At 31.3% G+C, this 16756-nt stretch overlaps 1 protein-coding gene across 1 annotated transcript in view; it reads right to left on the bottom strand.

Annotated features, from left to right (window-relative positions):
• LOC108568073 (protein goliath-like) overlaps positions 1–16756 on the bottom strand; it is a 41060-nt gene that overhangs the window by 1627 nt on the left and 22677 nt on the right. The window contains exons 3-6 of the mRNA XM_017928980.1: positions 7256–7385; positions 1264–1381; positions 974–1128; positions 502–598 (exon numbers count right to left, since the gene is read on the bottom strand). Coding sequence (XP_017784469.1) covers positions 502–598; positions 974–1128; positions 1264–1381; positions 7256–7385 — 500 coding nt within the window. The remainder of the gene's footprint in view (positions 1–501; positions 599–973; positions 1129–1263; positions 1382–7255; positions 7386–16756) is intronic.

Genomic DNA, 16756 nt, shown 5'->3' with positions numbered 1-16756 from the left:
TCAAGGCACGGCACATGCAATACACGCATTTCGCGTCTTTGTTTTTCATGTCATCAGCGTCTCGATTAGATCAAAACTTCTCCTCGAGGTTACGAATGTCCTTTCATCGGATTGCGATTCGCAAAAAAAGGAAATTATTTCGAAGAACATTTCCTACTTTTATTCAAGACGTCGGCTAATTACTAATATAGGAAGCACTTTCTTCGGTAGTTTCCAGTCAATACACATTTCCAGCACGTCCATTATTAAAATCACAACTCGTTAATAGAGACTTATTTTAAATTTAAATTTGTAATGTGTCATGAAAGAAGCGTTACTAATTTATTTTAAATAAAAACTTTTAAATATTTGTCTAAAACAATTATACCATTACACTATCCAAATACACGTCGTATATAAAAATTGATCAATTTGCTGTTTGAAAAGCGCGATTTTTAACAAATATTTCTTAATGCTTCTTTTATGACACCCGCGCTTATAAAATAATGAAATTTTCCTTACCACGAAGCCATAATGCTTGAGGATATCCATTTTGCACATGGGACACGTCCTTTGTTCCAGGAGCCACGGGTCTATGCAATTCTTGTGAAACTCGTGTCTGGAAGATTAAATTTCTTATTTACCTATACAAAACTTATGAATCATCAAAATAATTGCTTTTCACGTCCATCAACGTTTTGGTCGATATCCGAGATACGCGAAATGCTATATGCGTATACAATCAATGAATAAAACATAAATTTTATGAGCCAAGAATATTAGTTTAGTTTATTTTCTATTTTTACGATCCGGAAAAACGTATTTAGAATTATTATTAAAATGCAATAAAAAAAATTACTTTGCGTAAAACTTAATACGAATCGCAATTGTTTCATTAAAACAAACAAAATCGTTATCGCTTTGATTATGAATGTTTACAAAACAAAATATTATTAATGGTAATGCGATTAATTGATTAATTAAATCTACTTACGAGCACGGTAATATTCGTAGGACGTCGAGAATTTTGTAGGGTTCGATGCAGATTGCGCAGCACTCTCCATCTCCTTGTATCTCCTTATCGTCCGATTTGATAATCTTCGTTGGGATCTTGCTGAGCGCCTTTTTGGCCGCATTGCACAACCTCTTCTAAAGGATAAACGATGAATGAGAGAAACAGAGGGGATTAGCTAAGACCAGTTTTTCGCATTTTGTTGATCCAACAAAAGCGCAACGGCAGAGGAAAAGAGAGATGTATAGTAGAAATGCGTGCTTTAAACTTACCGATAATCTGTCTTTTGCGTGGATGTACCTGAACCGCTGCACGTAGTAAAACACCAGCCAGGCCAGAGATATTATCATAAGAACGATGAAGGTTATCGAGACGAATAACACTGATGTTCTGAAAAAAAAGGAAGCGGTTTTCACTTACTAAATTACTAAATACTAGCAGTTTCATTTCGGATTACGCTTATTACGTTTAAACGGGAATACATACAGTCGCACACGTTTCACTCGCGTTTCTAGCTGTTACATTTCAATCGTACGACTCAATCTTGTTCACAGTTTTACTTCCTTTCATGGGCAAATAACTATCATTACTATAATTTCTAAAGTCTCGCGATAATCTTACTCAATAATAAGGTATTTAATTACGAATTACTGCTTTCAGTAAAAATATATAATATCAATGATGAAGCAATTATTATGAAAGAGAAAAATATTAATAATCATTTATTTCATTTCAATATAAATACTTTTAGACTAGTTTAGTCTAAATTTTCAAGTAGGCGGATTCCACTGTTAAGTTAATGATTTTATCTTAACAACACGAATGTCTGGCATTAGAAAATAGTCATAGTCTATATAAAATACTCAAGTTTATACCTGTTTTTATATATAATAAACATCAACAATTTTAGATCAAAAGTAAATTTAATATATTTCATTATATTCTTGATTTAAAAAATATTCTATACGAAGAATTACATAAGTTAAAGTATAAATTATTGTAATTTTAAAACAATGTTTAGATTCTAATTTAATGCCATATTTTATCATCGGCAAATCTATTAATAGACATTTTCTATTTAATTCAAAACATTACAATTGGAAAATCCGTGCTTCAAATAAATTAATCGATCTGCAATATTTTAATGTGAAATATTCCGATTGGAAAATCGCGTCGCAATAAATAAAATTGGAGCCAGCGAAATTATGTCAATTACGAAGGCTATTTACATGATATTTGCATACGACAAAAACCGAGTCAATTTCATATAAATTGCGTTCGCTTTTGGTTTTATTAAATTTAAAAAAAAGTGCTTTAAACGTTATAAATTAAATAAAACATTACAATTTTGATTAGATATAAAACAATTAATTAATAATAATTTGAATATTACCAATTTTCTATAGCTTTAATTATGAATTTCAATAATTCAAACTTTTTTTGAGATAAAGTAGAACCTCGCTTAACGAGCACCTCTCATATACGAGCAAAATGAATTGTAAGAAAAATGAGTCGCTTAACGAGCGACGTTTCGCATAACGAGTGACGAAGAGAAGTCCCGCCTGCTGCAACATTTTTAAAACTTGTGTACACATATTATGTGTATTTTTTTAATATGTTTCACTATACGAGTAAAAATCCGGAAATTTTGGAACGGATTAAGTTGATAAAACAAAGTATTTAAAAAGCTTTATTGTATTGCATTCGATATTATTGATTGATAGCATTTCACATAATACATTACAATTGGAAAATCCGTCAATAAAATAAGCAAGTTTATCTGGAATATAATGAAATAAATTGATGTGTTTATAAACAGTAATAAATGTGATTATGATAAATATACTCGTAACTCGATAAAATAAAACTATTCAGAAAACGTTTAAACAATAACTTAAGTATTGAGTTATGGTGTTCAGCTTTGAGACTGCGCCAGCGATTCTAATATCCAAGTGATCCAGAGATTTCGGAACAAAGTACCAAAGTGTATTGTGAATGTGTCGTTATTCGTTCGTGACCGAATAGTAACCTTCAACGTGATCTAAATAACGAGTAGGTTACAGATATCTTCGCTAGATTTGACAAATCCTAACAAAATAAGCTACAAAATCACATCAACAAAGAACACTAAGTGATACCTTAGTTTTAATTTTCTTATAATAAGTTTTTTAAACTAGTTTAAATTGTGTAAGCTCTTAAGGGCTTATTTAAAAAAAAAGATAAACATATTTCTGTTTAAATTAAAGAATTAATGATACCAGACCAATAGCTTAATTTTTTTAAATCGCCAAAATAGAGAAAGTAAACAGAATAGTAAACACCATCTACTAAAACCTAGAAAGAAAAAAATACTACTCGTCTGCCTTTTTCGACAAATCGCAAGCATTCGATAAATTATGACATCTCGCTCTACAATACAAAATAAATAAAATTGTAACTGGAGAATAGAACGTTTTAGGTAAAAATAATCCAATATAATCAGGGATGCCACAGAGAAGACTAACAGTAACATTTATTGGCCAAGATCTACCCAAATCATCGAAAATAAAATATTTAGTTATATATCTCACCAGAAGGATAAAGTTTAGTAATCTCTACTAGTTATTAGTGAAAAGGTTGGAATTATTAGTTGAGAATAAATTACCAATATACAAAGAAATAATAAAACTACTTGCAATCAGCAAATCAAACATACAATTTTTCCAAATCGAAGTGCCTAAAAAAAATTTATCGGGGCACCGTGGTAGACAAATACATGGTGCCAAAAAAATAATGTCATAATTTGAATTGGCTGCCATTTTGTTATAAATGAAAACAAAGAGCTCTGTTTTCATCAAAAGTTTATTTGAAAGTGTAAAATTATTGACAGTTGATGAATAATTGCGCTCGTTTTACGGAATTTAGAATTGTTGCTCGCAAAACATCTGGCTCCAAATTGGCGATTTCTTCTTCAATGTTAGCTTTCAAGACTTGCAAGATTCATGGTTTGTTCTGATAATGCGAGATTTAAAAAAACCAAGTTTGCACGAGGCGCTCACCCAAACGCTTAATTGTTCCAGCACATGGAACACGACGACGAAATTCGCGTTGCGTTAAAACAACAGACTGAAAATTTGTCAAAAAGCAGTAACAATAAATCCACGTTCTTGAGGTGTGTATCGCTCCATGGCTTGTTGACAACTAATTCACTATATATCTACATCATAAATGTCAAAACATAGTGAAATTTGGCGCCATCTGCAAAAATGACAGCCAATTTAAATTATGACATTACTTTTGCGCCTCCTTGTACATGAAGATCTCTATATAGATCTGGTTGAAGAATAAGGAATTTTTATGATTCAAAGTCACTACAATGTTGATTGTGTACTGAAATGATATAAATAACGAAAAATCGATTTACTCTTCATTTTAGAATTAACTTTTATTGCATTACGAAATTTTCAATAAAATCTTATAAAAATAAAAGTTCAGAAATTTAATTAAATTTGGAGAAGTTTATTTACTATTCATAAAATTATGGAATTTCAAAGATTTTATGAAAATTAATATTAAAGCTAAACCGATTTTCATATTACTCTAAGGAATGCCAAATTCCTTTACGTCCATTTATCTATTAACTATTTCAAAATTGTTAGTCTTGAATAGTCGAATCATCTGATTTCTAACTCTTAATATTTCAATAATGTGTTTACTAATAATTATACTAAACTAAGGCTATAATTCCAATATTTATTACTTGTTTTATAAGGTTTTAATTACCTGTGATATCACTGCTTAAATTACGAGAAGGCTAAGGTGTGATGGTCGATAAAAAATCCCTTGACATTTCGTATTAGGACTACAAGATTTAGCGCCTTGGCATTGGCAACTTCTTCGTATATCCGCATCAGCGCGCAGAAGAAAAAAAGGTGAGTACACACCAGTCCTTGATCAAGAATTTTACTCGCAGCTCGAATATTGGAGAAATTATTGGAGCAGGAAATAAAAATAAGGCAAAATAAAATTATAACAAAAAAAAATTGAACTGTCGCACACGTATATTTCCCAAGCTCGTAACGATTTCGGGTAAAAAAAAAGTGGAGACTCGAAATGTGTGTGAGTGGAGAAACGGCGATTAAATGTTGCTGCTACGTTGTCCGACAGCGGCCCAGTTTATGCTAATGATTAAGAAATCAACCTTGGGCATAAAACATTAATTAAACGTAACAAACAGAAAAAAAATAACTTATAGAATTGGAAAGAAAATGGAAAAACATGCAAGTTGAAAGAAAATCGAAATTAAGTTAATTTGTTGTTTGTTTTTGAAGTAATCGTAATGCGTTTTGTTGGAAGTGTTTTTTTTTTTTTTCTTTTCTTTCTTTTAATTTATTTTTGTTTTCATTAAACTCCGGTCGCGTTTCCCGACGCAATTCCACGACACGTTTTCTACACGTCGCCGGGCGTTGGGCCGCATCGGAAATTCTATTCGTACTTTTCTGTGTATAAATACATGAGAGAACGGCTGATTTGTATTCGATCGATTTTTCGCCAAGTCAAACAAACAAACATCAACAATGCGGTGGAAATAAAAACAAAAAGGCGATGGCATCTCTACTTCTTCCTATCCTTCTTCCACGCAACGGAAGACGACCTTCGAAGAGACGTTGTCGTTTGTTTCCTCGTTGCCTTTCGTCTAGTCGCCAGAAGCGGTCTCTATATCCTATATCCCATTTAGGTGGTCTTTGGTCCGTTTCCGCAAGGCAATGAATTCATAATGCGCAACCACGACCGGACCCATAAACATGTAAAATATCTCTTCCTTCTTCTCTCAAAAAAAAAACTAACATAACACTAAATCAAATTAAAATATTCCATCGTGCTTTATTATATATTACTACAGCCATTGTGTTTCACTTTTTCATTTCATATTCATATTTATAAAGCAATCGATACAACATTTATGAAAAAAGTCTTCAGCAAAGCTAAATTACAGCTATTAAAAATATACTTTATGTCATTATCTCATATTACAGAGCAAATCCATTGATGGATCGCATTTAGTGAAATATTCCAATTGGAAAATCCGCATTAAACACATTAATCTGTGCTAAATATTGCATGGATTTTCCAAAATGAAAATTATAACGACTGGATTTGTATCAATTACGAAATGCAATTTATTTATTAATATCAAAGTAAAATTATTTCATATTAATTATGAATATAAATAGTTTAAAAACTTTTTTTCTTTCAAATTTACTTAGTTTAAATTATCTACATCAGTGATTCTCAAACTTTTTTGTCCGGACCCCCTTTTGGACGTACAAAGTTTCTTCGACCCCCCGAAGAATGGATATGTGTAGAAAAACAACCAGGATTGATCTGTCATTAATTTTTTTTGCGACCCCCCAAATATTTTACGCGACCCAGACTTTAAGAATCACTGGTCTACATTATTGATATTCAATTCGTAAACTTAATTATTACAATGTAACTTTTTTGAAGTTTTATACGTCACTTTTTACGTTACGTTACATTTGACAAGTAGGCCATTTTGATTGTTAATGTCGGCCATTTTATGTTAACGTATTTGAAGTTTCCATTAAGTATTACAAATTTAGATAGATTAAATTATTTGTATCATATTTTTATTTTTTATATCTAAATCAACTGACAGAAGGGCAATAGACCTTGCAGGTGTTGACTTTTTATTTATTTTGTAATTTATTATTTCAATAAATATAATTATTATTCAACTAACAAAAATATTAAATTTTAGATATTATATGTTAAATCAGTGTTTCACAAACTTTTTGATCAGCGTCCTCATTTTGCACTTAAAAAATGTAAAGGACAACCCAATGAATGGGATGTGTAGAAAAACGTAGAAAAGCATACCGTCTCGGTTGACTGATTATTTTAAACTTTTGTTATAAAATATGCGATATTTAAAAAAAAAATCTAATTTTAGTGAACAAAATAATCTGTAATTATCAAAAACCAGTTTATATTTTTTTTATGAGAAAATTATAGAAAAACGAACATGTAATGTAACCGTGAAAACTGTAAAAATAGAATAATGGTTCAACCTATGGGACATTTATGAAATAAAACTGTTACGTTAGCGAAAGGTCATTCACTCGTCCCGTTCACAAGCACAGAATATAATGGCCAATAATAATAATGATAACAAACAATCTTTTTCTAATAAATATATATAAACAAGTAATGATCCGTTATATGTTTTCTCGTGTACCGTGGAAAATAGGTGAAATACGTTACCTGTTTATTGTTGTTACCCTCAACGTGTGATCTGCGATTGTGATGTGTACCAGCACTTTTGAGTCGTTCTCTGCTAATCGCGCCAACTCCTCGCCTTTCCATTTGTACGTAAATATTGCACTGATATTTCCTTTAAAAAAAAAAGAAGAAAAAAAAACATTAAAACAATGACATTTTCCTTTTAAAATATATATACATTGGAACTTAGCATAACGAGCATTTCGCTTAACGAGTAAAATAAATTGTAAGAAAAATGACTCGCAAAATGGAAAATTATATGAGGAAATTTGTTCACTATACAAGTAAAAATCCGGAACGGATGATCGTTAAGAGAGGTTCCACTATATTATTAATATAATTTAAATGAAATTACATAATTTAAAGCATATATCCTGCTTTACATTTTCATTTTTGGTGTTATTGTATACTGAATATTCAATGTATCCAATATAATTAATTGGAAACTATGTTCACAATGAAAATTGTGCCATGAAAAGGAAGTACTAATCTTGATACTTGCATATCTTGGGTGTACTTAGCTCGAGTGGCATCATGTGTAATCTCAAGTATTTCGTGCGACAAAAACAAAATTGCATAAAAAATCCCCAAGTTATTAATAACAATTGCCTCGCTTACGTTAACGACTTTGACGTTTTAGCTGTCACTTTAAAATATGTACAACTCCTCCGTTTCAAATAATACAAATTATCTTTAATTGAATGAAAATAATGGCAATGAATGTCAATGTTTCGATTTCTTAACACGTTAAGATCGGCGCAAATCGGTTTGTCTGGTGCGAGAAAATTTTTCGTAGACACCTATGGACTGAGTGAAAAGTCAAATATCTTACGTCAATTACAAACTTAAACTTTTATTAATTTTATCTTAAGCTTTGTAATTGACGTAAGATATTTAAGGTTATATTCAGTCAAAATCAGTGACTACAAAACTATAATATATAATTTATGACCTACACGTGGTGGATTTTAGAAGCAGGTTACTATTTTTCACGTGAATTGAATGAAAAATAATGTTTACTGAAAAATATAATTTATTATAATTATTGTTGAAAATTAAATATTCATTATTTCGCAAGTCAACCGCAAAATTCCTCAATTGTGAATAATTTTTTGATAACAGTTAAGAAATTTTCAGATAAACATTTGTTTACTATTTTGGAAATATTTGTAATGTTAAAAATATGTAAATTGGATTCCCGTTGTATTTGACAATTTAAAAACAACTTTTTCAGTGTTTAATTTTAGAATTGCGTAAGTTCTATTAAAAAAAAATTATATAATTATGGATGAAATTTAATCCTGCTGGGAAAGACGTGTATAAATCAAAACTTACAATGTAAAGAAATCTTAGCTTGTTTTTTTATTAGCGAGGGAATGATTGAAAATATTGAATAATTGTCGGAACGAAGAATGGGTAAACGATTTACAGTCGTTACACGTAATTACGCCAATATAATTGCTGCGTATTATGTTTTGGTTCGGAGAGAACGCCTACGAAAACACGTTTAGTCTATGCACTTTTCCCCGATAGAAACGCCAGGTTTAGAGACTATCCAAACAGGTAATAGCACGGTAGAAACAACAACAGAAAAAATATATGTATATGACAGGAATCCTTGAAAATTAATCGTTTTTTTTTCAGCAGAACGAACGCAAACACATGCAACTATAACAGTTTAATATGAATAAACGATGCGATTTACCTAGATAGACATTCGTGGTTTTTTTTTATATAAAATGAAGACTTTTTATAACACAGTGGAACCTCGCTTAAAGAGTTTAATCCGTTACTAAATTTCCGGATTTCTGAAACATATTCAAAAATACACATATGTGTACACAAGTTTTAAAAATGATGTAGCAGACGCGCAATCCGGGACTTCTCTTCTCTTGGTCACTCGTTATGCGATACATCGTTCGTTAAGCGAGTCATTTTTCTTACAATTCATTTTGCTCGTCAAGCGAAATACTCGTTATGCGAGGTTCCACTGTATATTAAATGGATCTTCAAGTGATTTGATATTATTTATAACATTTTTGAATCACAAAAAAATATTATTTTTTCTATACATTACAGTTATTTTAGTCAAAGTATAATGGATTTGTATAATATATTGTAGAATTAAATAAATTATTTAAATTACTATTTTTTTTAAGACTAAGCTGTAATTATTATTCAGCTTTCATTGTGCGTGTATGTCGGTTTCGCGACGTCGGACTGATAAAGAGTGAAAGTGAAATTGTTTATATCTTTTTTTTACATCCAGATCGGATTTGGAAAATCTTTGCAACAGTTTGCGCCAACTCACACTGTGCAAGGACGGAAGAATTCGCGAACGCTTTTAATCTGCGAACAAATAAACGCGCACCGTTTCTGCTCGGATTGTTAAATAAACCGAACTTTCCACGAATCGAATTTCAAATTTCCAGATGGAATATGATACATTCCGCCCATCTACGTTTTATCACAGTATTTTGAGTCACACTCACTTCTCGCAAATGTGATGACTTATTTATCTCTGTTATTTACAATTTTCTTCTGAAAATACTGTATTCTTAAGTTTTCTATGCATAATGTCTAATAAAAGTGATTTTACTGTCATGTATTTTCTCCTTCCAGTTGGAAAATTGATTGCTTAGATAACTTAAAGTGAAATGTAATAGAAAGTCCATATGCAGTTAAAGCTTATCGATCTACATTTTCGGTCTGCCAAATGCGACAATAGGGATTTGAGCCAAATGTTCGGAAAATGTAGAATAATGAAATAACAATAACGCTCATCTCTACGCATTTTTGCAAACCAAAATAAGCTGGCAGCAACTGTCAATATCAAATTAACATATGTCAGATTTGTGATTGAAAGAGATACGGCAAAGGCAAGATGGCGTTCGCGAAAACAAAGGAACCGCACTATCGATTGACCGAAATGTGCGTCGTCCGATTTGCATACGTTTCGTGTACATGAAAATTATGAAAACATCGGATTTTCTACATATTTATATACAATTTTTTGTAATTGATTATTCTCTCCATTTCGTTCTTTCCCATTTTCAGTCTATGCCCATGCGATAAATAAAGAAACCAGAAATAAACAAATAAAAACTTTTTGATGATCGCGCACGAATGTAAACGATAAGTTTGGTCGCACAATTTCCCCAACCGACGTGGTTAATTAATTAACGAATTCCCCAAAACCGTAAGCAAGTAACTGAGATAGAAACGGGAAACGTTACGTAATTTCCAGCGGATTGCGGGCAATGGAAAAAATAGCACTTTAAATACGTTTCGGTTTTCTGAAGGAAAATAATCAAATTTTAAAATTCAATTCTAAACTGAAACATTCAAATTCTTATTGACTTTCAGACGTATAATACGTATAGACTTTTTAAATCAAAATTATAAGACGATTTATTAAAACGATCTCAAATTTATTTTATTACTGATTTCTTAAAACTGATTTTGACAAATTGTACACAAAAGTCAAATGAAAATTGACATAACCTAATCAGAAAAAAATGGCAAAAAAAACAATACATGACGGCTAACCTAATAAGTCATTACAATAATTACGTCAAATATTGGAATAAGATTTGTTTTCATAATTCCCTATCTATTCTTGTATGTTTTATTCAAATAGATACGACTTCCTATTGCATTTTTTGTTGTGGTAGGACTGTTGAAATTGTTCTTTAGTTTCTGAAATGTGTCAACCAAACGAATTGTTTTAAAGCTGTGTAGTGGTAGAAATGGAGCGAAGTCGTATAAATTGTAAAGGACGTGGTCGATATATCCGGTTGGAGGGCAGAAGCAAAATATAGTTGCACGTAGCAGGATAGAATGAAATTGTGGGAGTGTTTCCGTCACGATATCGCGCGACGTTATTTAATTTTAATCCGATCCGAAATCGATGGACTGTCCTCCGCAGTCGAGCAAAGTCCGAAAGGGATGCAATCTGCAGAGGGTGGCTCAGCGGTCATTTTGACTTAATGGAAAATTTTAATTTAACTCGCGCATTATAGTCGTCACGTGTTCTGCGACCACCGAACATTTGCTTTCTGATTAATTAAAAACGAAGAAGGAAAAAGACAAAAAATGAAAATAATGCGAGCTCACACATTTACAGTCATAGCACGCGATTCGGAGACGCGCGAAAACGTTCCACGGAAACTTCATCACCACCCCCTGATTTTATTATGTTCGCACGTGAAATTCAGGCTAAATTGCTAATTGAGTTACAGTTTAACACTGCTTTAATTATGCTCGGAGCACCGACCGAACCGGCTGAATTAATCGATGTAAATCACACTATATATTTTTTTTGTTAATCCGCTGCAAACACGCAAGTTTAAATAACTGATGCAACGCAGGGGTTCCCAAACCTTTTCGGTTTGCGACGCCCTTAATATATCAGAATTTCCCCGGCGCCCCAAGTCAAAACATTGCTTTATCTCAGTGCGAATTTTTCGCATAGTTTGGGAATCGGATTACCGGATTAATTATTCAACTTATTTCTATCCATCTCTTCGGTATATTCTATATTCAAAAAGAACAAAATACAAATCAGCTCGTAAATTCTGCTGAACGCCGTAAGAAGATTGTACATTTTAGTTATTTTGTTTTGGTCTGGCTGTAAGCAATATGTTTTTCTTTCTGTGCTCATCGATCATTGTGCATACGATGTAAATAACCCAACGTCATAAAATATAATCATAAATACATACACATCTATGTTTATTACCACTTCCTTATCCGATACATCGTCGCAGCACACGCATTTTACATTGCACATTACTCACGCTGTAACTCTCACTAAGACAATATTGTTTGTCCACTCGCACTCGATAATTTAAAACTGAAAATAATGTATATATTATACAACTTCATTGTTTACAGATCCATTACAATTTCATGACCATAAACATTTTTAATACGTTTTAATATTATCAGTGATAACTATACTAAAATACATATTGAGTATACTTGTCCAATTATATATTTATTATTGTTTGTTTATCCATTTACTCTTTTAATTGAAGTTTGTTATTCAAAGATATTTTCCTTTCGAGTATTTATTCTACTAGAACAAATAAACAATATAATTTCAAATTACAATCTTATTGAATTTTTATTCCAAATAGATTTATGCGAGATGTAATTTTAACTATCTCTTATCCATTTCGCGATTTTTGCAGAATAAAATTTAAATTAAATATTTAAGCAATTTCTTATATTTTTAGTGAATTTACGCATACTATTTAAAAGAAATATAACAAATAGGATTTAGATATTTATATAAATATAAGATGGAAATTCAACGAATTTTGTAGTTTTCTTTTTAATTTGTTTATTAAATATTTAATTTGAATCAATCAACAAATATTCTTGAAGAATTTGAGAACTTTTGAAACTCGTAATTATTTAAGTAAATCAATTTGTCTGTTCATTTGGCAAATTTTTAGAGATTTTCATTAAAGTTTTCAACGCTAACTTAGAGACGTCGAAACAGTGGAACCACACTTAACGAGCACCTCGCATAACGAGCATTTCGCATAACAAGTGACGATGAGAAGAGAAGTCCCGGATTTCGCGCCTTTTACATCACTTTAAAAACTACATATATTATGTGTATTTTTGAATATATTAACAATCTTCGATTTTCTTTGTCATCTTTGTTTAAAGCGGACTATACTTTGAAAATATAATTTGTGTTTGCTGTAAATGCAAAACACAAATGTATTGTATCTAACCATTATTATAATATATAAACACAATATGTTCGCTTTTTTATATAAACAAATATTAAAAGTATAAAGAGACTTCCACCAAATCCCCGAATTGATTCAAGGATTAGAAACAAATATATACTCGCTCAAATATGTGTATGAATCGTTAAGCGAGGTTCCATTGTATATACAATAATACGAAACGCTCGATCTGGAAACGTTTTACGTTTTGTTGATAATCAATGTGACAAGTTGAAGTAAACAATCGTTAATTACTGAATCGCTTCGGATGGTTAAAAATAGCGAATATTGCAGTTTGAGTAAATGGTCGGTCGGTTGTAGAGAAAGAGACCGTTTTTATTCTAAAGTTAAAGCAGCCTGGGAGAAGGGAAGAATTGGGTCGAAGGCGAATACAGAAAGAGACACGTAATAAACAAGCGGTTCAAAACATCGTCTCGGACGTTTTCTAAAATTTCCTCGGAAGCGGCGCGAGGTCAACGTTTGCATTTCCTCCACACTCTTCGAAATAGAATGGTCGAATGATATAAGCCAGACGAAGACGGGTTGTGATGATAATGATGATGATGCTGCTGCTGCCGCTGGTGGATTGGAGCAACCCAGGAAGACATTAATTCCAGAAGCCCGAAGCATTTTGTATATAATGTATACAAATCTGCGGAATTCTAATTTCGGAATAAAGCAAGTGTGTTTACTCGAGGCATCGCAATTTTACTATTCTTCAACTGATTCCGCAAATGTCTCGTAGATAAATTGTAACGCTAGTTTGAATAGCCTCAGTCTAATTTAGGGATTGTCATGAATTTTGTTTACGTTGCAATGGATGCTCATATTAAATACTTCAGTGAAGGAGGATGAGACAACGCAAAGTTTAATAGATTATAATTAAGATACACATACAATGGATTTATTAAAGAGTATGAACTAATCTATTTATATTACTCTTTATATACAAAGTTATAAACGCAACAATAATAACGCATATAATATTATTAAATATTTTAAAGTTAACTGTCAATTTTGACAGTTCAAAATGACATTTCATATAAGGTACATATATTAAAAAAAAGATGTCGTGACTGTAACACAAATTTGACGTTTTGTTGACATTTATAACAAATACATTTAAATAAATACATTAACACCACATTAGATTGAAAGTATCTAACAAAACAAAAACGAGGTTTTGCAAAAAAAAAAAGGAAAACTAAAGACCTTCATTTGATCGTTAATTAAATAGACACGAAAGTGCGATTAAACCAAAAACAATGACTTAAGACGCGTAAATAAACTTAGGTGGTCTCTGGCTGAATAAATGTTTGTTCTATTTATATGTTTTTTTTTTCTGCTTTGCTCATCTCCTCGTAAATATATGTGACACGCTTCGTGTTCGGATCCTCCTTAAACGGAACTCACCCGAAGCTTCCATTCAGCCGCCTGCACGCTCTAATTAACAACAGAAATTTCGTCAGAATTAGAATAGGAGACAAACATGGGATTACGCGAACAAATGGAGGGAGCTAGAGAAGAAAAAAGGAGAAGAAAAAGAAACGCAAGCAGCAGTAAATAAATAAACGTTCTCTAATTATTTTCTGTGTCATTGTCACGTGAACTGTATGGAACGCACGCCGGTTCTCGTAAACTCATACATTTTTCGCTTCATTTGCTATTTGATTTGAAAACACTTCGTTATTCCAATAATTCGATGTTTTTTTCCCTTCTTCAAGGTTCAAGTTCGAAATGCACTCAAAATGTATTTACCTTAAAGCCACTTTCTAAATTGTCACCTAATTTGTCAGTGTAATATCTGGTAGTTAACTTAGCATTATAAACTTGACAATAACAAAATTCTAACGTAAAATTGTTACTTTATTTTAACGAAATTGCTTTTTAAAACCTAGTAGTCTATTTTTTACTCCCTAGCAATGGTTCAAAACATCGCTGTATGTTTAAAATAAATCCAATAGACTTTTGTAAGATAATTTCAAAATTAATAATAACATATAATAAATTGGATAAGTAATAATGAAAATAAGAATTATAAATATGTTCTAATAATTACAAAAATTAATTCTACATATCTTTTTAATCCGACTTTTAGTAAATATTTTGTAATTAAATACTTGAAACTAGTATTTAATAATAATTTACTTAGGAAAAAATCTCATTAAATGCAAATAACTGATAATGTTATCTGAACTAAGAAATATCAAAGACAAACATATTTAGTTACAGTATTTGTTTATTTAATTGCGTTTCGTGGTGAGAAGAAAAAAAGGCCAAAAGTGATAAGTGAATGATGCACATTTCGTTGCTATTTATCTAGATTGCCGGAAGGAATGAAACCGTGTACAAGATAACGAAGTTGTTGCTCCACAGAACTCAAGATAAAACAAGACAAAAACAAAATGAGGAAAATCCATGTCTATAACATACTTCGATATTCAGTTGTTGTTGTTGTTAACTTGATGCAGCGTTATTTTTATATTTATGTTGTGTTTTCTTTTAATTCTCTATTTCTTTGTTTTTCTCGCAAACGCGATTTATATACGTGCACTGATAGCATAGCAAAGATGTAGCCAAAGTGAAACGACGAAACGAAGTGCGTATCATACATATATATAAATATAACTTTTTGTTTTTGTATGGCGAGAGAACGGCAGGTTTCTGAAAGTGAGAACAGAAGGAGGGACTCTTGAGTGTTGCAAGAGAAAGAGCACGTGCGTCCCATGCGGGGAAAATGTGATGAAAACTGGTTGAATTCTTTGTTCGATTGTTGCCGATGAACTTTTAAACTGGCGACGATTCCAAGTGAAGAATCGCATCAATTATCAACAAATAATGAGCCTTTTTTATATTCAAAAAATAGTTTATTTTGTTGCAGTGTACACATAATTATTGTATACAGCATGTAATATAATAAACAGTTGTTTATGTTTTCGCTCGGGCGTAACGAATCGTTTTGTTTAACGGTAACTATGTTACTTTGAAAAACATCCATCTTTAGAATCCGTTCTTTGGAAGCGAAAATGGAACACAACGGATTGGACCGAAAAATTCGGTCGGTTCTTAATCCATCCGTTCGTGTCTGAAAATTAGGTTTCTCTCCAGCGGCAGTGACTCACGCTTTATCGAACAGATGTTCGTTACCAGACGAATAGAACGATTGGAACGTTTTTAATTTTTCATCCATGCACAATACTTGTCACTCATAACGTAAACAAATACATTTCAAGTAAAAATAAATTGACAAAAATTCGCTTAAATGTTCATTGTCAATTATTTCCAATTAGAAATATCAATTTAATGCACTAATTGCGAAATGTAATTGTGTTTATATGTATGTAGAAAGAAACAAAAAAAAATGCGTTTCATTTGCAAGTTAATTGGTTTTGTTACTATAGCAACAAATTGGATTGTCCACTCCAAATTAAATATTGATTTGGCGGTTGCCCAGCAACGTATTTAATAGTGGTCAATTAAAATAACTCGATTGCAACAATAATTTGCAAATAATTGCATTTCCGAAGTTGCGATTATATATTTGTTAGCTTCAATTTCGAACTATTGCAATTAAACTGAGCCATTTCAATGATATGGCAAGCGCAGGTACAACATTTCTCCATTTAACTAATTAAAAATATTAAAAACATAAACCAACTTCTCATAAACCTAATATATTTCTTTAAATGTAACTTAAGCATTTTATTTTTTTTTAATAAAATTGTTATTACTTACA

The sequence above is a fragment of the Nicrophorus vespilloides genome, unplaced genomic scaffold, assembly GCF_001412225.1.
Source record: "Nicrophorus vespilloides isolate i.1.1-1 unplaced genomic scaffold, Nicve_v1.0, whole genome shotgun sequence".
Taxonomy (NCBI): domain Eukaryota; kingdom Metazoa; phylum Arthropoda; class Insecta; order Coleoptera; family Silphidae; genus Nicrophorus; species Nicrophorus vespilloides.
This window is presented reverse-complemented; position numbering and strand designations above follow the sequence as displayed.